This window comes from Plectropomus leopardus, chromosome 22, assembly GCF_026936395.1.
Source record: "Plectropomus leopardus strain MGB_pleo_1.0 chromosome 22, ASM2693639v1, whole genome shotgun sequence".
In the NCBI taxonomy this organism is placed as follows: Eukaryota; Metazoa; Chordata; class Actinopteri; order Perciformes; family Serranidae; genus Plectropomus; species Plectropomus leopardus.
This window is the reverse complement of record NC_142197.1, coordinates 7,779,159-7,804,776: the sequence shown is the minus strand read 5'-3', so window position 1 is coordinate 7,804,776 and position 25,618 is coordinate 7,779,159. Positions and strand designations below refer to the sequence as shown.

At 40.7% G+C, this 25,618-nt stretch overlaps 1 protein-coding gene across 10 annotated transcripts in view; it reads right to left on the bottom strand.

Moving 5' to 3' along the window:
- magi2a (membrane associated guanylate kinase, WW and PDZ domain containing 2a) overlaps positions 1 to 25,618 on the bottom strand; it is a 255,042-nt gene that overhangs the window by 19,622 nt on the left and 209,802 nt on the right. For 6 of the 10 annotated variants that reach the window (XM_088073040.1, XM_088073047.1, XM_088073041.1 and 3 more), the window contains 7 exons: positions 17,137 to 17,168; positions 11,255 to 11,462; positions 7,690 to 7,731; positions 6,044 to 6,159; positions 5,546 to 5,738; positions 1,789 to 2,040; positions 194 to 379 (listed from right to left, as the gene is read on the bottom strand). In XM_088073040.1, the coding sequence (XP_087929166.1) occupies positions 194 to 379; positions 1,789 to 2,040; positions 5,546 to 5,738; positions 6,044 to 6,159; positions 7,690 to 7,731; positions 11,255 to 11,462; positions 17,137 to 17,168 (1,029 nt within the window). The remainder of the gene's footprint in view (positions 1 to 193; positions 380 to 1,788; positions 2,041 to 5,545; positions 5,739 to 6,043; positions 6,160 to 7,689; positions 7,732 to 11,254; positions 11,463 to 17,136; positions 17,169 to 25,618) is intronic. The other 4 variants (XM_088073045.1, XM_088073039.1, XM_088073046.1 and 1 more) reach the window with 1 other exon arrangement.

The following is a 25,618-nucleotide window of genomic DNA, read 5'->3' as shown; positions in this document are numbered from 1 at the left end:
AGCATTTGCATGCACAACCGTTGAGAGTCTGCAGACGGGAACAGCCAAAGTGACAAGTGACAGTTAATCTAAAAAGAACCCCATTTTGCAAAACTCATATAACAACTTTGATTTAATGAAGCAAAAATCAATTACTGTCATAAATCACTGTCCTGCCAAAGTGTTGCAGTTTGGAGTCCACGTGTTCACTCACCTTCCTGCGGTATGATCCTCAGGGTGACGCTGAGGCCTGCATCCTTGATCAGCTTAACGATGTCGGCGTGCGGCATGTTGACGATGGACTGGCTGTTCACCGCCAGGATCCTGTCCCCCACCTTCAGCTTCCCGCAGCGGTCGGCCGGGCTGCCCTCGATGATGCGGCCAATTTTATGGGGCACAGCTGTTGGAGGATTCAACACGCTGCAGGTAAGAGACGCGCTCGGCAGCAGATTGGAGGATTACGCCTGTCTGTGCTCACACAACACTCACTCTCTGACTGACTGAATATGCCTCTGTCTCTCTCATTTTGCTATTCACTCCAGGCTTACGTAAGGCATCCAGGTTTTTTTTTATTTTTTCCATGTGTGTGGGCGATGCGCTGATGCTCATGGCAGCATAGCAGAGATGTGTGTGACTGACGTGCCGTGGGAGGGCATGTATAATTGAGGAGATACAATGAGAGGGGCTTCACTTTTTATCGAGCCATGACCTCTTCTAACACTTAAGCATCACACATATCCTGACACAACATTGACTTTATCTATAGTTTTTACGTGCCTGAGAGCTTTCACATATAGTTTAGCATTTATCATGAAAAGTGATGTCCAAGTGTCCATGGCAGTGATACTCAATATGTAGCCCGTGGGCCAAATCTGGCCTTCGATTAGGTGTCAGGTGGCCCCCCTAATGATCTTCTAATTCACAATAAAAATAAAGTGATTCATACTTGGATATGTTTTTGTACTTTACGTAAAAACAAGGTGCCAGAGTACAGAGTACATAAACAGCATAAAAGTAGGGCTTGTTTATCAAAAAAAGTGCGAGTGATGAATCCCCAATCCCCTGACAGAGGTCCCCTAATGTCCCGAAATGCTCACAAATGTCCAGAAATCCTTGAAATCTCCTAAAATCCTATAAACATCCGAAAATGGGGCGCCCAGGAGCTCAGTTGGTAGAGCAGGCACCCCATGTAAAGAGCGTCCTCACCGCAACGGTTGTAGGTTAGATTCTAACCTCGACCCTTAGCTGCATGTCATCTCCTCTCTCTCCATCTTTCACGCTGTCCTATCAAATAAAGGCGAAAAGCCTCAAAAGTAATCTTAAAAAAAAAAAAAAAACCCAAAACAACAACAAAACGCCCTAAAATCCAAGAAATATCCTAAAATTTTAGAAATGTTCTAAAATCCCAGAAACGTTCTAAAGGCCAAGAAATCTTCTAAAATCACAGAAATGTCCTAATATCTGAGAAATGTCCTAAAATTCTAGAATTTTCCTGAAATCCAAGAAACATTCTAAAATCCTGATAATGTCCTAAAATCTGAAAAATGTCCTAAAATCCCAGAAGAGTTTTAAAATCCTAGAAATGTCCTAAAATGCTAGAAATGTTCCAAGATCCAAGAACGGTCCTGAAATTCGAGAAATATCCTAAAATCAGACAAATGTCCACCAATCCTAAAAACCTGTTCGGGCTGCTGCGACTGGCCCCTGGCCTCCTGTCATTTTGCAAAAGTGGCCCCCAAACAAAGCACACTGAGTATCTCTGCTGTGCAGAACTCCATAAAACACCACTGAAACAGTAGCTGGACTCACTGTTGGTGGCGGCTGCCTCGGGCCTGTTGAGCGAGCTGATGATGACAAATCCGAAGCCTTCGCTCTCTTTTCGATTGATGATGACATCGCTGGGTTGCGTGTTGGGGGTGGACGTCCTGTCTGAAGTGGCCGTGACAGCGTTGGGTGCCTGGCTAGTGCTGGTGCTGTTGCTGTAAGTGAAGTCGCTGCGGGGGGAGCTGTGTTGCGTGGAGACGGAGCCCGGGCTGCGGCCATTCTCCGGGCAGGACTCACCTGTAGGCGACAAAAAAAAAGAAAGAGCTGAGAGTGCTATACACAAAGACAGTACTGAGGACGTATTCAGAAATACATTTTCATAGTCCTGATCATGTGCCTTTGTGATAACTTCAGTTATATCTTGTTATACACCAAATATAGGATCTTTAAATTTTACAATTTGGGACTTTTAACACCTTAACACCACAAAATAAATCTCAGGGGTCATGAGATGATTTATGGAGCCAGAGGGAAGAAAACCAATTTCCCTTACACATATCTGTATTTACATTTTTTTACTTTTATCTGGTATTTGTTTTCTTTTATTTTGGATAATTATGCCTCGTTGGGTCTCCACGATTATTTAAATGAAACTGCTCTAACAATGTGCTGTATTTTAGAAGATTTACATATTATGTTTTTATGTAAAATCTCAGTCTGCAAAGTAAGTAGTCACGATAGCAGCGTTTTTTTGGAGATCAAATGCAGCCTGTTAATCAGTGCACTTCTTGTTATAAATCAGGAAATGTAAAATTCCTGACACTCTCTGTGCTGTAAAATCACCCAAGTGATACATAATTGCTTTGGAAGGATCTAAGTATAATTCTGCATGTGCAAAAACAATTAATTTTACAGGCGAGAGAGCTTTTTTCTCCTCCTCCCTAAAATTAGAGCTGGAGCTGGGTCTCATGCTTGTGAAGAATCGAGAGGCAAACACAAAACAGTGGAAGAAAGCAGAAAAGCAACTGTCACAATGTGGTAAAACACATCATTAAAATGCAGCAGCATCGTGTCAATCCAGCCAGAGTAACGCATCTTCTTTCTTTTTTGTGTGCATGCATTCTGGCTTACTGAGCGATCAAACCCTGTGTTGTTATTTTGATAGCTCGACTAGAAGCAGAGTTGTGGTTTTCAGTAGTTAAACAGTTGGGAATTTAAACTGGAATTTGCTGAAATGAGGCTACAGTGAGATTTGTACCCACGTGCAGTATTTCCTTACACCAACAAGAGCACAAATAGTTATTTTATGAGGAGAGCTAGAAATACTGCCGCGTGGTTAAATGCCTCCACGCACCAGTCAAGCTGCACATGCAGTTTACATGCATGTCTCTTAAAACAGAAGATCTCTACAATTAGTACAATTTCAAGGTCGGCACCCAAGATTAGTGTCTTCAATTCGGTAACTGAACAAAATGATTTTTTTTTGTGCAAAACATTATGATGTTGACCTTTGACCTCTTGGATATAAAATATCAGCACATCACCATGATAGTTTATGAGACAATTTAAGCGTTTGAATTCTTGAGTGATTGACAAAAACATGTTTTTTGAGGTCACTGTGATTTTGACCTTTGACCATCAGAATCTAATAATTTCATTCTTAAGTCCAAGTGGACGTTTGTGCCAAATTTGAGGAAACTTCCTTGCGGGGTTCTGTACCTATCCCTTTAACAAGAATGAGATGAACCACCAAAATCTAATCAATTCATCCTTGAGTCCACTCGCACGTTTGTGACAAATGTAAAGGAATTCCCTCAAGGTGTTTATGAGATATCACGTTACACTGACTTTGACCTTTGACCTTCTACCACTATTTTTGAGTACAAGTGGATGTCCGTGCCAAATTTGAGAAAACTCCCTCAAGGCCATGTTTAGATATTGCGTTCATAAGAATGAGATGGGTCCAAGATAACAGTGACCTTGACCTTTGAACAGCAAATTCTTATCAGCTCATTGTTGAGCTGATAGTTGAGCTGAAGTGAAAATTTGTGTAAAATTTGATAAAATTCCCTCAAGGTGTTCTTTAGATATCCTGTTCACATGAATGAGATAGACAAGGTCACAGTGACCTTGACCTTTGACCTTTTGATCACCAAAATCTAATCAGTTCATCCTTGAGTTTTCTTGAACTTCTGTGCCAAATTAAAATAATTTCTTTTGAGGTTTTCTTGAGCTGTTCCTTTCACTATAAGATGAATCCAAGGTCACTGTGACCTCAACCTTTGACCACCAAAATTGAATCAGTTCATTGTTAAGTTCAGGTGGATGTTTGTGCCAAATTTGAAGAAATTCCTTCAAAGCGCTCTTGAGATATTGCATTCACAAGAATGGGCTGGTCGGACGGGCAACCCGAAAACATAATGCCTCAGGCCACGATTATCACCTGCAGGAGGGCATAAAAATAGCCAAAAAAGAAAAGCATTGTGTAAAATGTGGTGCAGGGAGAAGTATGGGCTCGGAGCGGAGAGAGGAGTCTGACACCTCGCAAAGTGCTAGTGGGAGTCAGACAATTAGGATGGAAGTAAGGGCTGCAGAAGAGGCCAGGCATGAGTCAGACGCCAGCCTTTGGTGAGAGGAAATTGACAGAGAGGGCGTAACAGAGTGGGAAGAATAGGATTGGTGAGAAGTGTGTGCATGTGTGTGTAGGTAGGCAGTAATAATGAGAACACGAGCGGCTGGAGTTCACAGGAGGAGGTGACATCCCGGTCTGCAGCCTGAAATGCAAAGAAACTTGACTGAGGAGCAGAGAGCAGTGGTATGTGTCAGAACAAGAGTGTGCTAATGTGTTTTTTTTTTTTTTTTTGGTAAGGCTTCGGTGTAATTACTCAGAGAGAGATTAGTGCTTCGGTTCTCCGACTGATTAAATGCTGTTTCCTGAATCATTACAGGACAAGAATGGTAGTGGTGCACAGAGAAGAGAGAAACAAAGAGAACAGAGGAATTCAATGAAACAGAGGATGGAGATGTGAGGAGTGAGCCTGTGAGATCAATTTACTTTAGTGTCCCTAAAGCTGCTCTCTGCAGGATTAACTGTGTCCTTTAAAGGTTCACTAAAAATAGGATTTGTTGACAATAAGAAAAAGCATAGAATGTCACAAGTCTTATCACTTAGGGGTATAAATATATCTCGGTATTTCCAAATATACTTGAAAACTGCTTCATGGAAGTGCATCAGTGGTAAGCTATGATTCACTGCAGGGTGTGACTAAAAAAAACCAAACCACTTAAATCATAAAGTTTAGAGTAATCTAGCCTTTCTAACTGCCCCTCTCTCCATAACTCGTATCCAACTGACCTGTCGCTAAGCCAATCACAGTTCGTGCAGGTATACAATGCACTCGGATATCCTGCTCGTAGTCCTCCATAGAAAAGCATCAGAAGTATTGATTTTCCTGCAGTTTTATTTAAATTTATGCAGTTCTAACTTAAAAAAAATGGACAAACCATATGCCTGGGCTAAATGCAACACTGATAAGAGGCATCCTGAGAGGCTAAAGAAAGAAGCCCAGCTCTGGATACAAAAACAAAAAAGATTCCCAAAGTTCCCCTTTGACTGTTGATTATTTTTCAATTAATCAATTAATTTTTCACTCTGTAAAACAGGAATAAGTAGTAAAGAGTGCCTATCACAGCCAAAAGATATTCAATTTATGATCATGAAAAAAAGCACATTTTTATAATTCTAAGGACATCTTTGTAATTTAATAAACAAAAAAAAATCCACGTTAACACACTTGCTCACCTGCTGCCTGCACCCTCCTCCTGATGACCAGATTGACCTGTCCGTTTCGTGCCGCTCCGTGCATCAAGTCAATGACATATCTGTGAGGCTTCCCCACCACTGGGATCCCATCCACAAACAGCAGCTCATCACCGGGCCGCAAGCGTCCATCCAGGTCTGCGGGACTCTTCTCAATGATCGCGCCGATTAATATCTGTTATTACACGCAGACCGTTATATATAGTAGTAGTAGTAGAGGATCGAATAAGTGTCTCTGAAGCTGAACTAGAGTCTGCGAGTGTCACATGCAGTGGGTGTTATTGTGGTTGTTATACATAAATAGCTCGATTACATGTTTGAAATATTGTTTTGTTACTTTAACAGACAGAAAAAGACACCAAAGCAGCCAGAGCCAGCACTCTCTCAGGGGTCAGAGGTCAGGGTTAGGTGTACACAGTGTGTGTGTAGTGGGTTAGAGAGGAGAAAATGACAGGGTTCCACGCCCATCGCCATACGAGCCTTCTCACGCGTCTCCGGACTCACAGGCTGCCCCGCCTCGTCCCCGCCCAGCACCCGGAAACCGAAACCGGATTTCTGTCTGCGCAGGTGCACCTCCATGTCCTGGTACTCCGCTCCTGAGGGAACACAACCACAGACGACATTATAGTGCTGTTAACGGTTTTAAAGTGATAAGAAATTTGACTTCAGCTGCAACCAGCAGCTCTAAAGCCGCTCTGCTGGTCTGTCAGTTCGTTCACAAAAATTTCCCAACCCTCTGGCTGCCACAGTTTTCCCCTTAGGAGGTTGATATTTGACAGGAAGGCGAACAGTGTGTGAAGGTGTGTGTTAATGTTCATGCATCTAATAAAAGATCGTTACGAGCCAAAGAACAGCTGATGACCGCTCATGCCAAGTGGCAAATACATGGCAACCGTTGCTTTGCAAATTCAAAATATGTAAGAGCTTTTTAGCCAGATTTTGTAGATGTATTGGATAAATGACCTTAATATGATGTTTTATTCTTAATGTGATTCTATTTTTCTTTCAAGTCTCCTCCTGAAATATTTTAGAGAAGCCTTACATGTACGCTTTGTCTCTCCCAAATTGTACAAAGATCTTAGAAAATCTGAAAAGTGGGGAAATTTAACTGCATGTCTTGTTTTATGTTCTGTTCCATAAACTGCTGTCAAGAAAAATTAAAAAAAAGCTATTACAAATTTGAGCTTCTCGTGTTTCCATTCAGTTGTCAAGTGAAATTAAAGCAACATTTTGAAATGTCACAAAAATAAGCATGAATTAGACGCATTCCCATCAAATGGTGTTGAGGAAGTTTTGCCATCTGGCCATTAAGCTTTACGCATGGCTGTAATCCACCAGTAAACACAGTAGAAGACGTAGAGCTTTTGAACCATAAACAAGACGCCTTGACCATCTAACCTAACCTGATGTACCAGAGGGTTTGTTAAACCATCTGAGACGCCATCGTTGGAAACTGGAAAAGGGCAGGCACTTCCAAAAAACACTTGGCAGATGATTGTATGAACCATCTGTCCATCACAGTCTAACATGAGAGAAGAGTGAAAACGTCTTTTTCATGAAGTAAAAACGTGTGCGTTATTTGCTCTTCTGTCAATGAAGAAGTACTTTCCAGTTCTTGTGTCAGTAATGCTATTACTTCTTTAGGAGACGCTTTGATCAGATGTCTCTCTGTGTCATCACACATCAGGTGGTGGAGACACACACGTATGACCTGCAGCCTCCCAAAATACATATTTTATGTGATCTTGTGACAGCTGCTCTGCAAGTTACCATCTAATATATCAATGCGTGAAAAATGGAGAGAGGTCTTCAAGAAACTGTTTTTAATTGATTAAGTTTTATTTATTCTTTCATGACAGCAAGTGTTGGCTGAGTTTTATGCTGTCTGGAGATAAATTAATTTGTTATGGGAATATCCGTGCAGATGATGGAAAATGGTTGTTTTATCAGATCTTATTTGGCAAAGTCAATGCATTGACTTTTTTTCAACAAAGGTAAAAACCACCTCAAGATAACTTCAAAACTTTTTTTTGTTTAATCAAATTTTGCTTGTTTCATAAAGTTTTTTTTAAATGCAATACTTAAACATATTATGGCTAGTATCACTGCAGAGATGAAAATTTTACCTGAGGAGTCCACAGGAAAAATTGTCCTTGGTTGCCCAGGTTCTGGAAAAAAAAAAAGATGCAGGAAACAGCCATAAATATCAACAAATATTGTACATGCACAGACACACAAAAACGCAAACACAGACAGCAAACCAGAAAAAAAACACACATTCTCCCATAAAGTGGAGAACAAGGCAGAAAGGCCCTGCCTCAGCACTAATGTCACCACAGACTTTCAGCATCATCCATAACAGTCAGGAAGTGCTTACAGCGTGTAATATACCCGTTCCTTATTTACAGCGGGAGGTGGGATTCAGCCACTGATCTGCAATCAGGGGCTTCACACAAAACCGTGATCTGCAAAGTAGCAGAATGAACTCAACCGCAGACAAGTGGCTGCGAATGAAAAATTGATTCCAATTGTAACTGTTTTAATCACACTGAGCACTCCGCTGGGACTCGGCGGGAGGAAAGAAAATCACGATGACAGACGAGAGGAGTGACACAGCCGCTCACACAGAAATACACACTTCTTATAGAGATTTACGTTGCTTTGCTGGTGAATACGGGAGAGTAAGAATGCAAATATTTTATGCTGCATGCAGTCAAAAATCATGTCCCGAGTGATTTTAAATTTAAATAAATGAAAAAATATACTCAGTCACTTTGATAGCACTTCTGAGTTTTCAATACTGTCAGTGCTACAAATACTCCACAGATAACACTTTAATGAGAACTATGTCTTCAATCGAAAGAAGTCCCACATAAAGCCTCCTGAACCTCTCGGCCCTACACATCATCGGATGTCTTTTACAAGTATTTAATACTTTTTAACTTTGAGCAAATTGGTTTGATTTCTTTCAAAAACACAGGAAAGAATGAAAACAGCAGCTTGGCAAATAAATGTCCCGCAAATTGCAAGGAATTAGTTGATTTTGAAAATTATTTTTTAAAAGCTAGTAAAAAAATGTCTATAGAGCTATATTTATGATTATCGTGATTAATTATTTTATTATTATATTTTATTACATTTTTTAAGGTAATTGAAAAAACAGTTCTCATTTAATTTTTAATATAATTTAATTTATTTATTTGCAAATTTTCAGGCAAACTTCTTCTCTTTCTTGCAATTTTTTTGCGTCATTTCCTCTTGAGTTGCTCATTGCCTTCTTCTCATGTTTTTAAAAGAAATCAAGCTTACCCAGGTTTTCAAGCAGTTAACCCAGCCTCTTCACATAAACGCTTACAATCTTCTATCTATTCTTTGAAAGAAAATTAAAATGAACCAACACAGCAGATGAGCTCACGGTGCTCTACAAGGAGGCTGGTAGCCCGAAGCTGTCATGTTGCCAAAAGGGTCACATCCTGCTTCAAGGCGTACACAGAGCATTCCTAAAATCTGTTTGTGCCTCTTCTATGCTGAGTTTCACAAAACCCAACCTCTAGCATTTACATACATGCTGTAAGGACGACAGCAGTGGATAACTGCATCCACAGAGAGACGATGAGAGGCAGAAAAAGACAAAGAGGTTTGATGAGGAGACTTTCTGACAGTCACGTCCTCTTGAATCACAGGTGCATTACATAAGAATGAACACCAGTCCTGTCTGTGAAAACTTTTACTATCTCCTGTCAGCCATCGGAGACACCAAAAGAGACCTCCAAGACTCATGCTGAGACACTTTTCACGCATGGGCGGATTAAGAGGAAATGGGCCCCCGGGCACAGATAAGCAAAGGGTCCCATCAGCTCGCCTACGAAAGAAGAAAGACACACAGACTTTGTGGTGGTTTTGTTTTTCTTTGAGATAATATAGTGGCAATTTTGGTTGTTTTGTGTCTTTTTAGGTGGGAATTTTTTATATTTTGCATTGCTTTGTGGTCATTTTGCTTTTCCCTGGTGGGCTTTCTCAGTAATCTGTCCATGCAAAAACACGCAAACAGGACTACATTTATATTTTTAATCATATTCATGACTGCCATTAACTCCTGAGCTGCATCAGCCTTGACATACATTTACAGTTTCTACCACTGAGGCCACTCAGGACACTGAGGACATGTCCTCAGTATTTATTTGTCTCTGTATGAATTTAGAGGTTTTATAAAACTAGGGAATTTTTACTTAAGATTAAAAGCTTACATTACATTTTTTAGTATTTTTAGACTCTAATCTGACGTCTTTTAGGCAGGGCTGTAACTGCCATTGTGGACACTGATGACACATCAGTATTTTTCTGGAAATTTGGGAGTTTTGGCAACTTGTGTGGAGGATATTTCACATGTTAAAATGTACCCATGGTTTCTTAGGAGAGGATAGTCCTCTTAAAAGAGCTAATTACAAGATTTCAGTCATGTTTTAGGAGGTCGCAGTAACCCTAACCCCTGACCACCAAATTATAATCTGTTCATATTGTGTTCAAGAGGACGTTTGTGCCAAATTTGAGGGAACTCCCTCAAGTTCGTAGTAGGTAATAGTAACCTTGACCTATGAGCACCAATCATTTTATCCTTGAGTCCACTTGAACGTTTGTGCCAAATTTGAAAAAAAAAAATCCCTCAAGACATTCTTGAGATATTGTGTTCACCAGAATGAAACAGATAAAAGGTTAACAGTGACCTCGACCTTTGACCAAATCTAATCAGTCTATCCTTGAGTCCAAGAGGACATTTGTGCTAAATTTGAAGAAATTCCTTCAAGATGTTCTTGAGATATTGCGTTGATGAGAATGGGATGTACGGACAGAAAACACATAGTGCTCAGGCTGTCGCCGGCATGGAGTAAAAAATGTAAAAACCTGCAATTTTATACTTTGTAATGGGGGTGCACTGTGGAGATTTGAACCCATGGCCTCAGTATTTCTAAAATCTTTGTTAGAGCCCTGCACACACACGCACACACACACGCACACACACACACACACACACACAAACACACACACCTATAAAAAAGCACATATACTAGTTTCTACTGCCAAAAAGTCCAACGGGGCATTAGAGTTTTTATGATACATCCTGACGATACCATAACGAGATATGACTTTTTCCACGTTTTACAAGTCAGAGGACGGTAATCCTGCTGGCACCAAAGCATTATATCGCAAAAGGATCAGCTGCTGCGTGGAGTGTTTATTCACGAACACATGTCCGTTTATGATGTGAGGAGGCGGGATGTCAGAGTCTGCATGTAAAGATCCCTCCAGTCAGTGAAAAGACGGAGGTGATGACGGCAGGTTTTGTTTGTGTGCGCATTTAACGAGAGAAGATCATATGAGATAATATGAAGAATCAGTAGCTGCAGACGATAAATGGGGAAAAATATCTGTGAGACGTCTGACGGTTGTGTGAAGCTGAGGGGGAGAAATTCGGCAACACTTTGATTGAAACAGGTTAGATCATTTCAACAAGCTTTTTACATTTTCTGTGGAGCTTCAAAAAGTGAAAAACAACAAAGAATCTCAGAGAGAAAGAAAAAGAGTGATGAATATTTACTACTCCACCTTCAAATGAGGAGTCCATCTTTCTTCAGCACTAAAGAAAAGTGTTTGTCACAACGCTACACCTGCATGTTCAGCTCTGGTACTTACGCCTACTCTCATAGATAGCTCTGGACTTCTCATAAAGGTCATAGGGGTCGGGTTTAGCCAGGGCCAAGGCCTCGGAGGCTGAGTCTGGGACCGAGGCCCTGTGGAGATGGTGTGTTGGGAAGGGGGCGCTGTGGGGGATAACGGGGGCTGACAGGCTGGTCTGAGCAGGGCTGCTCTGGCCCTGATGGGACTCCCACTGCTCCAGCACCTGTGAAGCACAGCGGCATGACGGGTCAGTATTTCACTGCCAACTTTTTCCACTCGTGACACTCGGTTTTAGCTGGTAACCACGAAAACAACACAAAAAACTGAAGCAGTTTGTTTTAATGACTTTTGATCATTCGCTAGTCCCCACCGCACTAAAGTCACTGTTACTGCTCCTGTCAGGCTTTAGTTCTGCCGTTTACGATAATAACGGTGGCACGTTTACCACTCAGAATTTGGTGTCATTTTTGAAAAAGGTTTCTTATTTTCAGCTGTGGATTTGGTTGAAATGGCGACTCTTCCTACCGCTAAAACTCCATCAGCTGGTTAGCTGTCTCCTGCTGAATTTTTCATCTTTCCAGTGGATTACTTTAAAAACAAAAAACATATAAAAGGACCTTAAACATACATGTCAGGCTACATATATACACGGTCAGCTGCTAAATAATAGAAGCAAAAACTCCGAGACTAAAAGTCACCAGCTGAGGATCCACAGAGGATGAAAATAAAGGAGCAGCAGCACTCTTGTACCTACTCCTAGAGGTATAATTATTACCTATAAAAATGTAATTTTAACACAATCCTTTGATGGTTTAAACACTTTTAATAGAAAAACTGACTGACTAAACAAGCAAAATAATAGTGCATTATAGAAGATTTATACTTTTTGTGTTTTGAATGTCAACTTCAGAAATAACACAAAACTCTGAATAATATTTAAAACACAAAATGTAGTAAATATACATTCAGACACAAAGGTGGGCTAACATTATGTGTTTCATTTTCTCAGATACCAGTAGATTAATTGTGAATTATTAGCCAAGGTTATGTCAGCATTCAGAGAGCATAACATTAGCTGATGTTAGCTTATCATAGTCTGGTTAATTGTGAAGTTGCTGTTTGACTCAAAGATCTGAAGGTCGTCTGTCTGTAAACTGCACGTTGGCCTCCAAAGGTTTAAAGTTTCTGAATTGCTGACAGGTGTAGGCGCTAATGCCAAAAACTAGAAAGACATTAGGAAATATAGTACTTATAGAGGTGTCTGTAAGGACCGATAATATCTGCTAACTTCAATTTTGTAATATTTTGCTCTAAGAGTTTCTCCTTATTTTCTACTGATGAAGTATTGACAGATGATTAGACTGGCAGCTATGGACGCTCACTGATAGGTGGTTTTTGTATGCTTAAATTAAGTAATGACACAATTTTGTATTTTATATTCCACTATCATTTTATAATAATTACATATTAACTTTTATCTTAACACTTATATCTTATATTTACTTTTAGATCTTCCATATATTCACTGTGTCCTCATGTATCTGCTGTGTCCTGTGCTGAACTGTACGCATAAAGTTGAACTCCTCTCCAGTTGTTCAGCAAAGCCTCAAAGCTTGTTTGGCCTTCAAAGGATTAAGAAATATAGCATTAGATTTCCTGGAGTCCAAAATATACCTTATGAGGAGACGTTTTACCAAACTAATAGTGACCCAAGTTAATTCATTTAACTTGTCCTTCAAAAAAGTCGGTAGGTATCACTTTATTGCCCTGTTCTTAGAAACCCAAAGCTTGACAGGCTGTGCCAAGTTACGGTTGTTAAGTGACGATTGGACAATCGCCTGTTTGGAGGAGGAGGAGGGGTTTAGCGAACGATCAATTCATGTTAGACAGACGGGAAGCCAGACGGTTAGTGAGGTTAGTCGCTGAAACAAGCAAAAAACAATTCCTTTTTAATTTAAATCTCAGTGTGTATCAATGGTGTGTGTCTGGAGAGAAAACAGAAAAGTGTGATAAACAGATAAATATGGAATCACTTTTGAAGGGAGTCTGAGAACGACAAAAAAAAAGCATTTTCATTTTCAAGTTATCCTGATCAGTGCTACTGTTTTTTAAAGACTTCGAATAAACTTTTTCACTCAGTTGGTCGCACCCCTGCTGATAAATAGTTGTCTTGATTTGCAAACCTCAGGTTCAAGTTGCATTTATGAGGATTGACAAAGCTTTTTTTATTCACAGCTCAGAGTTACGATTGTTCTGCAGGAGATTTATTAGATCGAGGAGTGGAAACGACAAACTGTGGGCCTCACGCAAGAAACAATACACAAACAAATTTTCTTTTCTTTTTGCTCATATCCGCGATTAGTTCTTATTTTGTTAGTAACCATTGATTTTTGGGATTCACTAATGTTTTCTAATTTTTTAGAGTTGCTGCAATGAACTGGTCACATTGACTATAAGACGCACACAGGATAGATTTTCTCTCGTACCACAAACAAAAGTAACGCGTTAGCCATTGTGAGTAAACGTGCTACTAAAGGTCACCGGAAACATGATGACTCCTTCAGAAGGTGATAAAGTCAGCTCAGATTTCCACGTCACTTTAGAAACAATTATATGATACATATGATATAATCCACTCTGACATAATTTCGGTATACCAACATTTTCTTCTGTTGACCGGGCTGAAAAAATGATCAAAAGTTCAACCCTTTTTGGTCGCAGTTTGCAGCCCTAAAAGGTGGTACATTGGATATTTTACCCAATTTACATAACTTTCATCCAAAATTCGGATGAGACAAATTTGTAAATGCGCTGTCAAGTGTTTGAGGTGACACCGGCAGTTTTGACAACACCAGTCAGTCACAGTGTCAAGCCTTGATGTGTCAGATAAGCCAGGCCGCTCGAGTCACAGCGCGACACTAAGCAGATAGCCAAGATGACATGTTGACATGTCAGAAAGAGTGAGAGACAGATCCGGAGGGAGCCACAGGCCTTTTTGAAACTGAGACGGTGAGACTGGCTGCATATGGCACGCTTTAATATTGAGAATTACGGGGCATCTGGTTCGAGATGTACCGAGAATAAATATCAGCTTCATAAAAGCGCCAGGACGGAATCAAAAGTGTTTCCGCTCTTTGTGGTTTCAGCGGCGTCTGCTATTGATGTGAAGCACGTCTGCATGGGGCAGGCTGCTGAGACTGGGGACCTTGTTAAGGCTCGGATTAGACTGCCGCATCCTGATCTCTCTTTCACTTTCCCTCCGTCTCTTTGATTAAGAGAAGCAAGCACACTCTGGCTATAATCAAATCGGTCAGATGAACAGAGGACACTGCAGGCAGGTCTTCTTTAAGGGACGACATCATTGAATAATGTGCTCCAACATTAAGTAGCTGTTGCGTACAGTATTGGCGAGATTTGATAGACAAATCTCGATAAGCTCATTTGCAAACTCTCGGGAGCTGCGGGCTGAGCTCGACTGTAGGTCGATATGACAATTAGGCGAATCCCCCGTTCTTCCCTTATTAGACAAATTCCGCCATATTTCATTCTCAGAGCTGCAGAAGTCTTCCTGCAACAAATGATACCCAATTAAACTGAGGCTGAACTCTGGTGTGCGGGGGGTTCAGCAGCTGGGGGAGAGGGGCCGACGAGGCGGGGCGGCCGACAAATGAACACTGGGGGGGAAAGAGTGAGAGAAAGAGACAAGAGAGAGGAGCTCTGCATGCCGTCTGCCACTTTGTGACGTTGAAAGATTTCCTTTCCTCTGAGCTGAGAATTACAATTATTCTGAGGATTCAATAAGGGAGCAGAAATGACAAACAATGGGCCTCGTGCAAGAAACGATTTATGAAAAGATTTTCTCTAATTTTTGTTCCTATCCACAATTAGTTCTTTTGTTTTGTTACCATTGATTTTTGGGTTTATTTTTTCTTCTCTTAGGTAAGAGAAAAAATTACAAGTGATTGAAAGCACTTTTACCAAGATAAAAGACAAATATCTTGTTTTCACTGAGCACAAATTGCTGCCAAGCCAAAAATAAGTTTGAAATCTGGGGAACATTTTAAGAAAAATGAATCAATATCATTTAATTACTTTTAGATGATGTTTTAGAATAATTATAATGACTGGATTATTACATTTCAGGGCTAAAGAAATATTACTTTACTTACTTACTTTTTATTGATCCCACTGTAATTGCAGTTACTGTGCATCCCTCGGCTGACCAGTGGTGGAAAGTAATTAAGTACATTTACTCAAGTACCGCACCCTTTAACGTCCTGCTTAACCATTTAGTAGAGCACATTTTGAGTCACTAAATCTTCATGAACAATGTGTTAAATTCAACCGAATTGAGCTATATCTGCCAACCCTCAGTTTAAGATTAGATTAATTAGATTAATGTAACTTTATACAAAAAATAAAAATCTATTTATTTATTTTTAAAAACTTTTTAGGAAATATTTTTCTGCATAATTTTGAGGGTTTTTTCAGTGTCTTTTGTACATTATCACAGTTTTGAGTTTTAAGGGGTTTTTTTTAAAATGTATTTTACTTTTAAATTTTGGATGATTTTTTCTATTTTTATAATTTGGAATATTTTTAATGTTTTATCTTAATTTTTGTTGTGATTTTTTTTTGGGGGGGGTGTTTTTTATTTTTCTGCATTGGTTATTTTTACTTCAAATATTTAAAGCACTTTTTTTGATCATACATATATACATTTTAAACGCAGGACTTTTACTTGTAACAAAGTATTTTCAAAGTGTGGTATTAGTACTTCTACTTAAGTCAAGAAACTAAGTAAATAACTCTCCCACCAGTGCTAAAAGGAGACTTTTGATTAAGTAGGAATCATCAATTAGCACAGACGGGTAAGAGCAGACTTGGATGGTTAAGAATATTTGATACATCTTGAGTTGAGTTTTCTCATATTTTCTCTTAAGAGAATTTTTTTTTAAAAAAATGTAAGAGAAATTTAGGTGAATGTTTCTGTACGAGGCCCAATGAGGTGAATTTCTTGGTGCAAGTGTTGTCGAAGCCGAACAAAGTAGGTTTCCTGCGTTGATCTGGAACGATGACTACACGAGCCGGGGTCAGGGGCTGGTCAGAGCAGCGCCGGGAGGACGTCCAGGCATGAAATGGATTACACACATAGTCGCACAAAGAGAAACAAAGAAAGATGGGCGCTCGTGTGCGGGCATGTGAGTGTGACAAATACACATAAAGACAATCTGATCTAAGGGGCTGTTTGGAGTTTTTCATGGGCCCAGGGACGGCGGATGATAGTGGAGTATTTATGGCGGCGGAGGCTGAACGTTGCAGAGATATCACATGAGACAAAGAAAAATAAAGGCAAGGTGAAAGAGAAATGACCAGAGAGCGAATGCATGGTTATACGAAAAAAAAAGCTTTTAAAAAATCTAAAAGACAGAAAAAAAACGTTGTAAAATGAAGATAAAAGGAGGATGAAAATGCATCGGGGCCATGCCAAAGCAGTTAGAGCAGCGACTGTGCAGCATAATTCAGATGCCCTCAGTGTGGATAACCCTGATGGCACTGAGTCAGGTTATGAATTAGCTCTGGATCAAGAGATGAGCGATGCTACGAGTGGCCCACTTGACCTTTTCTCATCCTGTGACAATAAAGAAGGGCTGAATATCAAGGACCAGCTGTTGTACAAGCCACGGACATACAGTGAATCATCAGCGGAGTTAGTACGGCGAGGGGAGCGGGTTGAAAAGTCATTTGTAGGTCTTACAAACGAATCAAATGAAAGATTAAAGTCATTTGGATTAGCACATACAGTATGCACACTGCAGCCATTTTTACTGAAAAATCTACAGATTAAAAAGCAGAAATGCGGGACAGTCCGAGTTTTGGAGGCTGGTGGGTGTTACCTGCTTAGGGGTCTTCCAGGGTGAATAGTGACCTGCAATGTTGAGAGAACAAAAAATAAAATGCTTTAGACTGAAGATGGGAGGAACAGATAATGAGATGTGGGGTTTAATTTCAGCCCAGAGAGCCAATTCCAGGGGGTTTAGGAGGACGATAAAATGAAAAATAAAACCGAATAACAGATAAAGCAAATGAAAATAAGAATATGACATGAAAACAGCGTTTGTGAAAGGTAGAAAGGACAGAGAAAAGCACAACTGACTCAAACAGGAGAAAAGCACAAATAAATATCGGTGAACTAATAGTGAAGACAGAGAGATTAAAATACAGAACTATGATTCAGAAATGATGGACTTAATGGAAATGGTAGACAGCGATCTACAGGTGGTGAAAAATGATATGAACTAAATATTTTAAAGGCAGCAATGAATTCTTCTCCAGTAGCAATTAGGATTTTTAAAAAAATATTTTTAAGTGTGAATGCTTTGGGATTTTATGTGATCTAACATGTTCCATACTGAGAATTTTTTTATCATAAAGAAAAAAATTAAAATCATGATTTTAAACCGTGAATAACCCTAAGGCTTAGGGAAAGCTAGATTTACGACTTTTCAAGACCTTTTTTAATGTCAATATTGATTAAATTTAACACCAATTTCACAACAAACAAAATGAGTACAAAAAGTATGTATTGTAATAAAGGTTGTTGTGAATCACAAACTGTCGTCAAAACCATCACTTTAAAATCTGACGAGTTGATCAACTTGACATATTATACAGTGCATTTAAGCCATAAATACTGAATGTACATGTCCAAAGAACGCTCCAAAAACCCAAATAAGCAGCAAATCCCACATGTCTTAACTGGAAAGTGCTACATTTGCAATAAGGCTTAATTTGGAGCATGCTGTTTATATGACCCATATTAAATTTCGAATATTGTCATATTTGGAATAATAGTGGAATATCAATGTACATATAAACAAAGTCAGTGTTTTGGGTTTTGTTTTTGTCCTTATAAGACATCACGTCTTAGTTGTGCAACTCAAGACAATCCATCTATCTTATCTTATCCATCTTATATCAGCTCCTTTTAGGACTGTTTTTGTCTTTTGATTGTTACCAAAAGAGCATTTATTAATCTATCATAGATCTGTCAGCAGTGACAATTAAACGGCAGTCAGACTACGTTCACTTCAGTCGGTGCGTAATGATTACACCTCACTGGTTTCGGTTTGTAATGCAGCGCAGTAAATGGCACATGTTCTCGCTTTGACCTTTAATAAGCCACATTTGTGCTGTTTACAACATTGTTTACACACAGCACAATCAAACGACAAATCTATCTCAGATGATGAAAGAAAACAATCAGTGAAAAGCACACCGACATGCTCATAAAGTAATGAAACACGCTCTATAGTCAAATTCACAGCGGCATGTACACTCCATCTTCCTGATTCAATTCCTCTCCTTCCTGTCTTTCAAGTGCTGCCACCGTCTCCCCACTGGGACGCTACAAGCGTATGCAAATGGAGCCATCGAATTATGGGGTGACTGCTCGAATTATGCGCCAGCCATCCCAGTGTTGGCCTGGCGAGGCTCCAATCACACAGTAAAAACATTCATCTCGCTGAGCCGCCGGTGGAACGGTGACAACACGGAAATTAACAAAGGCGACACAAAGAAATGCAGCCCTGTTTTTCAGGCTCCTATCAGTCAAAATACGATTCATATTTATATTCATACAACAGCTTATCTAAAACTCAAAGAATATTTTTGAGAAAAGCGATAGCAGCAAGGGATTTCTGCTTCCCAAACAAGGTCAATCAGTGAAAGGCTGTGCTGAATACCTACATCTAATTCTGCGTGAAGGACACGGCGAGCCAACAGTGTGGCTGACGGGACCTGAGCTGAGCCGGACAGGCAGAAAGGAGGGGCACTACCAGGCATCACTGACCGAGGTGATCCCCGGGGCTGAGTCGCTGTTAACTCAGGCGTGCCAGACATTTAGCTGGACGTGGGTGTCAGAGTGCCCCGTGGCGAAAGTTGAGAAGGGGCGAGAGACTGAGGGAGAGACTGAGAGAAGAGAGTGAGAGAGCGAAAGGAGCTGTCCGTGGTGCTGAAAGGCCCTCACACTGACTGCTAACCAGACCTGTCAGCTGGGCTGCAGAAAGCTACAGTACATGAACCCTGTGGTGTCACTCCAGCACTGATCTTATAAGCTAACTGCTGTCATGTTCTTCTGGGAGTGTCACATTTTTGGGATGCATGCAAGACCAGTATATGTATCGCCACGTATTTTTACCATTGAATTTTTCCATACACCATTCCTAAATTATTTACCATCTGCACCCAAGCAAATTATATCTAGAGCTAGATATCCAAATTGCCAAAAGACTCTTTTGTCCTATGCTGTCGATGACAGTCAGGGGACAATATACCTCACTTTTTGGGTGACTGTTATTGTCAGTTATTTTATCTATTTATCTGTTTTTGATTTTTTTAAATGTATTTATTTCATATTAGTTAACTATTTTAAAAAAATCATAATTATTAACTTAATCATGTTTTTACAGCCATATTTTACATATATTTTTGGATGTTCAGAGATGATATGTCAATTTACACTTGTTCCATGTCTCTAAACTCTAAAACTAAATGTTTTCACAGGAGATGTTCAGGTCTCTTCTCTAAAACACTGGTTAAGAAGAAACAAAAAATCCCCAACTTTAAAAAAGTTCATGGTTTTGCTTAAAATATGTACACTTCTTACTAACGTAATATAATGTCACGTGACCCACGTCATATGCTAGCACACCATGTTGTTATAAAAATAACTGGATTAACATTTGGTTAACAAACAGCGTTCTTCAGGGCCAAAGTCCGGAGTTTGTTTGATATTAGTTTCCCGGAGCACCGACAAAACAAATGCAGCCGCCTGGATTGTCTCATGCCACCACGAAAGGTTGCCTCTGTGCATCGGTGTCTGACAGTGTCTGTCTGGTTTGGGTTTTTTTGTGTGTCAAACACTTCATTTTCTGGATTCTGGTGATTTTTTATCAACTAATTGAAGGTGGAAATGTTGTTATTTCTGTCAAAATAATATCCTCTGTTACTTATATTTTTACTTGGGGGATGACAAATGCACATAAATGTGCTCCCCCTATATCCTCCCCCAAAAATACGCCTATTCCCTAAGTGTAACACTAATAATAAGGAAAGAATACCTCGCTTATTCAAGTTCCAAAATGGAAAAGTTCCTGAATTCAAAGTTTGTGATTGTGTACGTTTGTGTGTCTGTGCACTCTTGTTTCACCCTCCACCTCAGCCCTGGCAGGTAATGATGAATAGGACTGGCTGAGGTCGTGCCTCTTTTTCAATTTCGGCCCAAAACTCCAATTAAAGAGTTTTGAATTGGGAAGAGTTTCCAGAGTAGCTTTCTGCTCCGAGGGTTCAGAAAAAAAGTGCACACACATTCAACAATTTGACACACATAAGGCTACTTTTGTTCACCCACACAAAAACACACATCTCCTTCATCTCAACGAGAGTCCACAACTGGCCCTTCAATTATTCAAATGAGTCTATGATAACACTAGAATTGATGGCAGCGTGCGTGAATCTTTCAGCTCTATATGAATATGTATCTCCATTTCACGCGGGAGGCTGGAAGCTTCACATAACAACCACAGCAGAAAACCGATTCTATCCACTTCTATTCAGATGCCCGTCCCGTGTTCGCCCGATGTTCTCGGCCTCATTGTGGCTGTATGCAAAACAGAATTATTTGCAGGGCGCACGGTTGAATGTGCATGACATTAAAGCTCAAAACAGCACAATTTATTTAACCACGCTCATGCAATCACCGGCTAATCACTCCATCGCATTACAACTCAAATAGGAGCGCTTGATTTGTTTAAGAAGTGAGTGCTTCGTCCCACAATCAGGGAGGAAAAAGTTTTGCTTCATGATCTAATTTTGATGGCAACAAGTCTAAACACCATTAGCTTTGTTTAACCCTTTTTGCTATGATCTAATCTCATCCATCATGAACACGGCCCTTTGGCTGTCTTCCCGGGGCCGACTGGACGGGATATTGATCCCTGGCGGGCAGCTCCTCCGGGTTCGCTGAGGACAGAGCTGTAAGTGTGAACATGGCCGACAGTCTGTGGTCTACTGGCGGAGAGCCGAACTCATCACTCTCCCGCTCTCTCCTCCCTCTTTCTTTTGTTTCCAACTATTCTATCAAGCACACACACACCCGATGAATCACTGTCTTGTTACACGCCGATTCCCTGCGAGGCTGGAGGAGGCTCAGTGAATCAAACCCTCCTTCTTCTTCTTTTTCAAGGCAGACCTTCACCTGCACGGTTCTCAAAGCCGCCTCTGGTCATCCGTGTGCACACGACTGATCTGAGGTCAAAGTCGAACCAGGCGGCTGATTCATAACGCAGAATTTACCCGTGGTAGTAATGGTGCAGGGAGTTTATGTAAGTGTGCGGGGGCTTGTGTGCAGAAGGTTGCCTTGGGATGTGTGCGAATAAGACGAGGAAAAGTGTGCGCCGGGCTGTCGTGTAGGTGTGCGTACAACCTGTGTGAATCAAACCATGTGGCTCTGCGTTTGTGTTGAGTGTGTGGGCGGGCTGCGGCGGGGGAGGCAGCGGCCTGTTAGAGGGAAGCCGGCGCACATGTGAAACGAGCTGCAAGTCTCGGCGGCTAATTACAGTCCTGTGTCTGTGCTGGTGTGGCAACGAGGACACAGCCTGTTAATGGTCTAGATAGCCACTAATGAGGCTGTCTGCCATGCGCGCGCACACACACACACACACACACACACACACATATGCTGGCACACACACACACACACACACACACACACACACAGGCACAATAATTATACAGTGATGAGAGACAGAGTGCCCATTTGTTGGGCAAAAACGGCTCAGGAGTCAAACTCAAATTTAAGGGATGGCTAAATATCATAACTACATTGTGAGCGTGGGCTTTTTCAAGGTGATGGGGCTTAATTGACTGGATGGTTTGATAATGGCTAAATATTTGGACGGTGAATTGGCGGTTAGCTTGGCACTTATGCTTCGCTTTTGATGGCGAGTTCTTTGGGAGTGATGACACATGCCAGAGGAAACATAAAAAAAAAACAAAAAAAAAGTTTAGTAGAAAAGCTCCACATCATTACAACAGCAAACACAACATTGTCATGTTGGGAGCAGTTCAGCCATCTGACCACAGCACAAACAAACAAGACCATGACAGAAAATTGAAGATAAATCCTTAATAATGACGAATTTACATTAGTGAGACAAAAGACTATCCATGTAACAATTTGGCTGTAATTTATTAAAACACTAATACTATTAAAACTTATTAAAACAAGTATGTGTGTGATCAGGATGGTAACCATTTCCACCTAATTTTGAGCCAGATAAAAAACCCTGAATGAGCGTGGGACACTGACACTCACTGGTCATTATGGTCATGATGGTTTGGACTACTTAACATTCATGAGGGTGTAGATGCTGTCAATTAATCCATTTCTTGGCTGTGTGTGTGTGTGTGTGTGTTCTCCCTGAGACCAGATGCTGGAGGAGAAAGAACAGTCCGCAGCATAAAGAGGCAGCCATTCAAAAAAAATCTGTCATGCAGAAATATGCACACTCACACACTTTTAAACTCAGTCAGCTCGCGGTGCTCGTTCAATCCTCCACTTCAGATTGTGTTTTGAGTAAAAGTGATGATGTGTGCTCGCCCCTGAGCTGGAAAGTCTTTGGAGAATGTGCCAGAGACGGGAGCGTGACAGTTGTTTGGTGACGGATATCAGTCGCTCTCCCCTCTCTATACTACACTGACTAGCGTGCACAAGCACTTAACAGCCAGTTCAATTAGATAGTGTGGCCAGTGTCCAGTGGTCTAAAAGAACGGGCCAAATTGTGGCGTGTTAAGAGCCGGAACATCATTCCAGCAGCATGGTGACAGTTTTATTACGACGGGTAATAGCTTGGCTAAATGCTCGGAGCTGGCCTTTCTGAGGAAGTTGGGTGGGAAAAGAGAATCAGCTGCAGCTCAAACCTCACAGCGGTTGCCGGGAGTCTGACACAGCTCACACTTTAGCTGGTAATGTTTATGGTGCAGAAAATGGTTGTTTATGTGGGTATAATCACTGACTAGGAACAAACATGGCAACATATCTGAACTCTGGTAAAATAAATAGACCAGAAAGATCAAGTAGCTTAAAGATTCACTTTGAAACTACACAGAGAGCCAAAACTCGACTGAAATACATCAATCTTCACTGGGAACCAACACATTCAAGACTATGAGCTTTGGAGCAGCCCATCACCATGGAGTAAAACACACACAAACCATTCAAGAACGGTGTCTGGCTTAACCCTTTGAGACTTGAAGAGATATCACTTTCCAGACACCCTTTACACGTATTTATACCTTTGAACCATGTGCAAATTGGTGCGATTTCTTATAAAAACGGGGTAAATGGCAATGAAAAAAAACAAACAGAAATTTAGAAAGCTTAAAAAAAAGGTAGGGAAAATGTCTACATAAAAAAGGCAAAACCTAGGTAAAAAAACTATATTTTTTTATATCATATTAGAACGAGAAAATATCTTGTTAGAGAGAGACACTGATTTATTATTTTTTGAGTTGCATCAATACTCTTCCGTACCAAACAACTAATCGATTATTTGAAAAAATAATCATTATTTTCAGCCTTAGGCTCAAAGATGTAAAAATGAAGGACAAGTCTGAACATTTTTCAACCCATAAAATCATCTAATAACCGTCTTGATTTCTCTTCTACCCATTGTGTTGGGAACCACTACTTGAATATTGCCTGCTAGCATATAAAACACACCCTAACTCCTCTCTGTATTTCCATTATATACGTATTGTGTGTGAAGAAGAGAAAACTAAAGAGGTTAAAGTCAACACAGCTAACATCACAAGACTTTATGAAAAATAACAAATCATTAGCTTTGCCACATCAAAAATCCAGATATGTGATTTTTCTCCTCAGTCCTCTTCTTGTTTATCTCCATGAGGAGTAAAATAATTTGCAGACGAAAATTACAAAGATTTCTTTGCGACCTGTTTTCTCCCAGGAGGGTCTCAAGTCTCTGATCTTAATGAGGTTAAAGTCTGACTGTGTTTTTCTGTTTAATCTCCAAAATACTCTCAAAACATCAACAATGACTAAAACCGCACCCAACTGGGATATTTGGCAGCTTTTCTGAGCTGTAGTCATTTCCACACATATGAGAGCCATACGCAGTCATGCTACTGTAGGAGCGCAGCGGCTGACGCGGCCAGTTTTTTCCACCTCTAGCACCCACAGCTTGTCAAGTCACAGGAAATCAACACAAACAGATGTGACACTGCGCCCTGCGCGTATTGTTGTGTAGTGGAGCTAAGCCATATCCAGATTTGAAATAATGAGATGAAATATAGCATGTAAATAAGGTTGCCATTTTCTCCACGGGCCAGCAGGCTGCTTTATAGATGGGTAGCGCTTGTTTCGACCTTCTGAAGCTCTGCCGCGAGTGACGAACCCCGGACAGATGGTGGGGAGCGCTTCACCGCTAGCTTCCCCGCGCAGATGGGAGTGTTTTTATGTTTATGTGTGGGGAGCGTGCTGACAGATTGGAGATTTTTGACATAGTGTCACAAAAACTTTTGACCCCTCCCGTGTGTGTGTGTCTTTATGTGTTGGCAGATGAGATTTTAGAGGTGCTGGCTTAAATATAATTATTTTCTCCCTTTTTTGGGGGGGTTTGAAAATGACTTCTAGAAGCTTATTTCTTCACTCTGCGTCTCCTCCTCCCATTTGCTGGCTCGCTGACAGAGACATGGGCAGCCTAATAAAGAAACAAATGGCGAGAAATCTATTCAGAGGGCGCTGCTGACCTTTGTGGGCGAGTCTCGGTGGTGTCTGTGGCACCCGACAGCTGGCATTATGATTGGTATGTGACATTACACAACACAAAGAGGCAAAATACAGAACTACAAATTGGGTTCCACCCACGAGCAAGAGCAGTACTGCTCGCCCAATCCAGTTGGCGTGGATTCCACTATGAATGACAGCGAAAGTTCATGTTGGATGCCAAGATAAATCAAGGACAGGTAGACTCAAAGAGAGGAATCATTCAACAACATTTAACAACAAGCTCTCAGAGACAGATCCTATCTGCTTGGTTGATGAAGAGCCGCTGTTGCCGTTTCGAGATTTAATTAAAATCTAACGTTTTAATCTCCGACGTCGGAGCTTTGGCTGAGTCATGGCTGGCAGACGCACAACCTCCACAATTCAATAAGAAGGGAGTTTGCAGGCACATCACAGCTTACACACAACTTATGTTCCATCATCTGAGCCGTGCAAACATTTAGGAAAATCATGACAGTAAAGCTTTCTTCTTTCAATGTCAAAGGCAAGCGCCATTAGAAGTAAGCTGT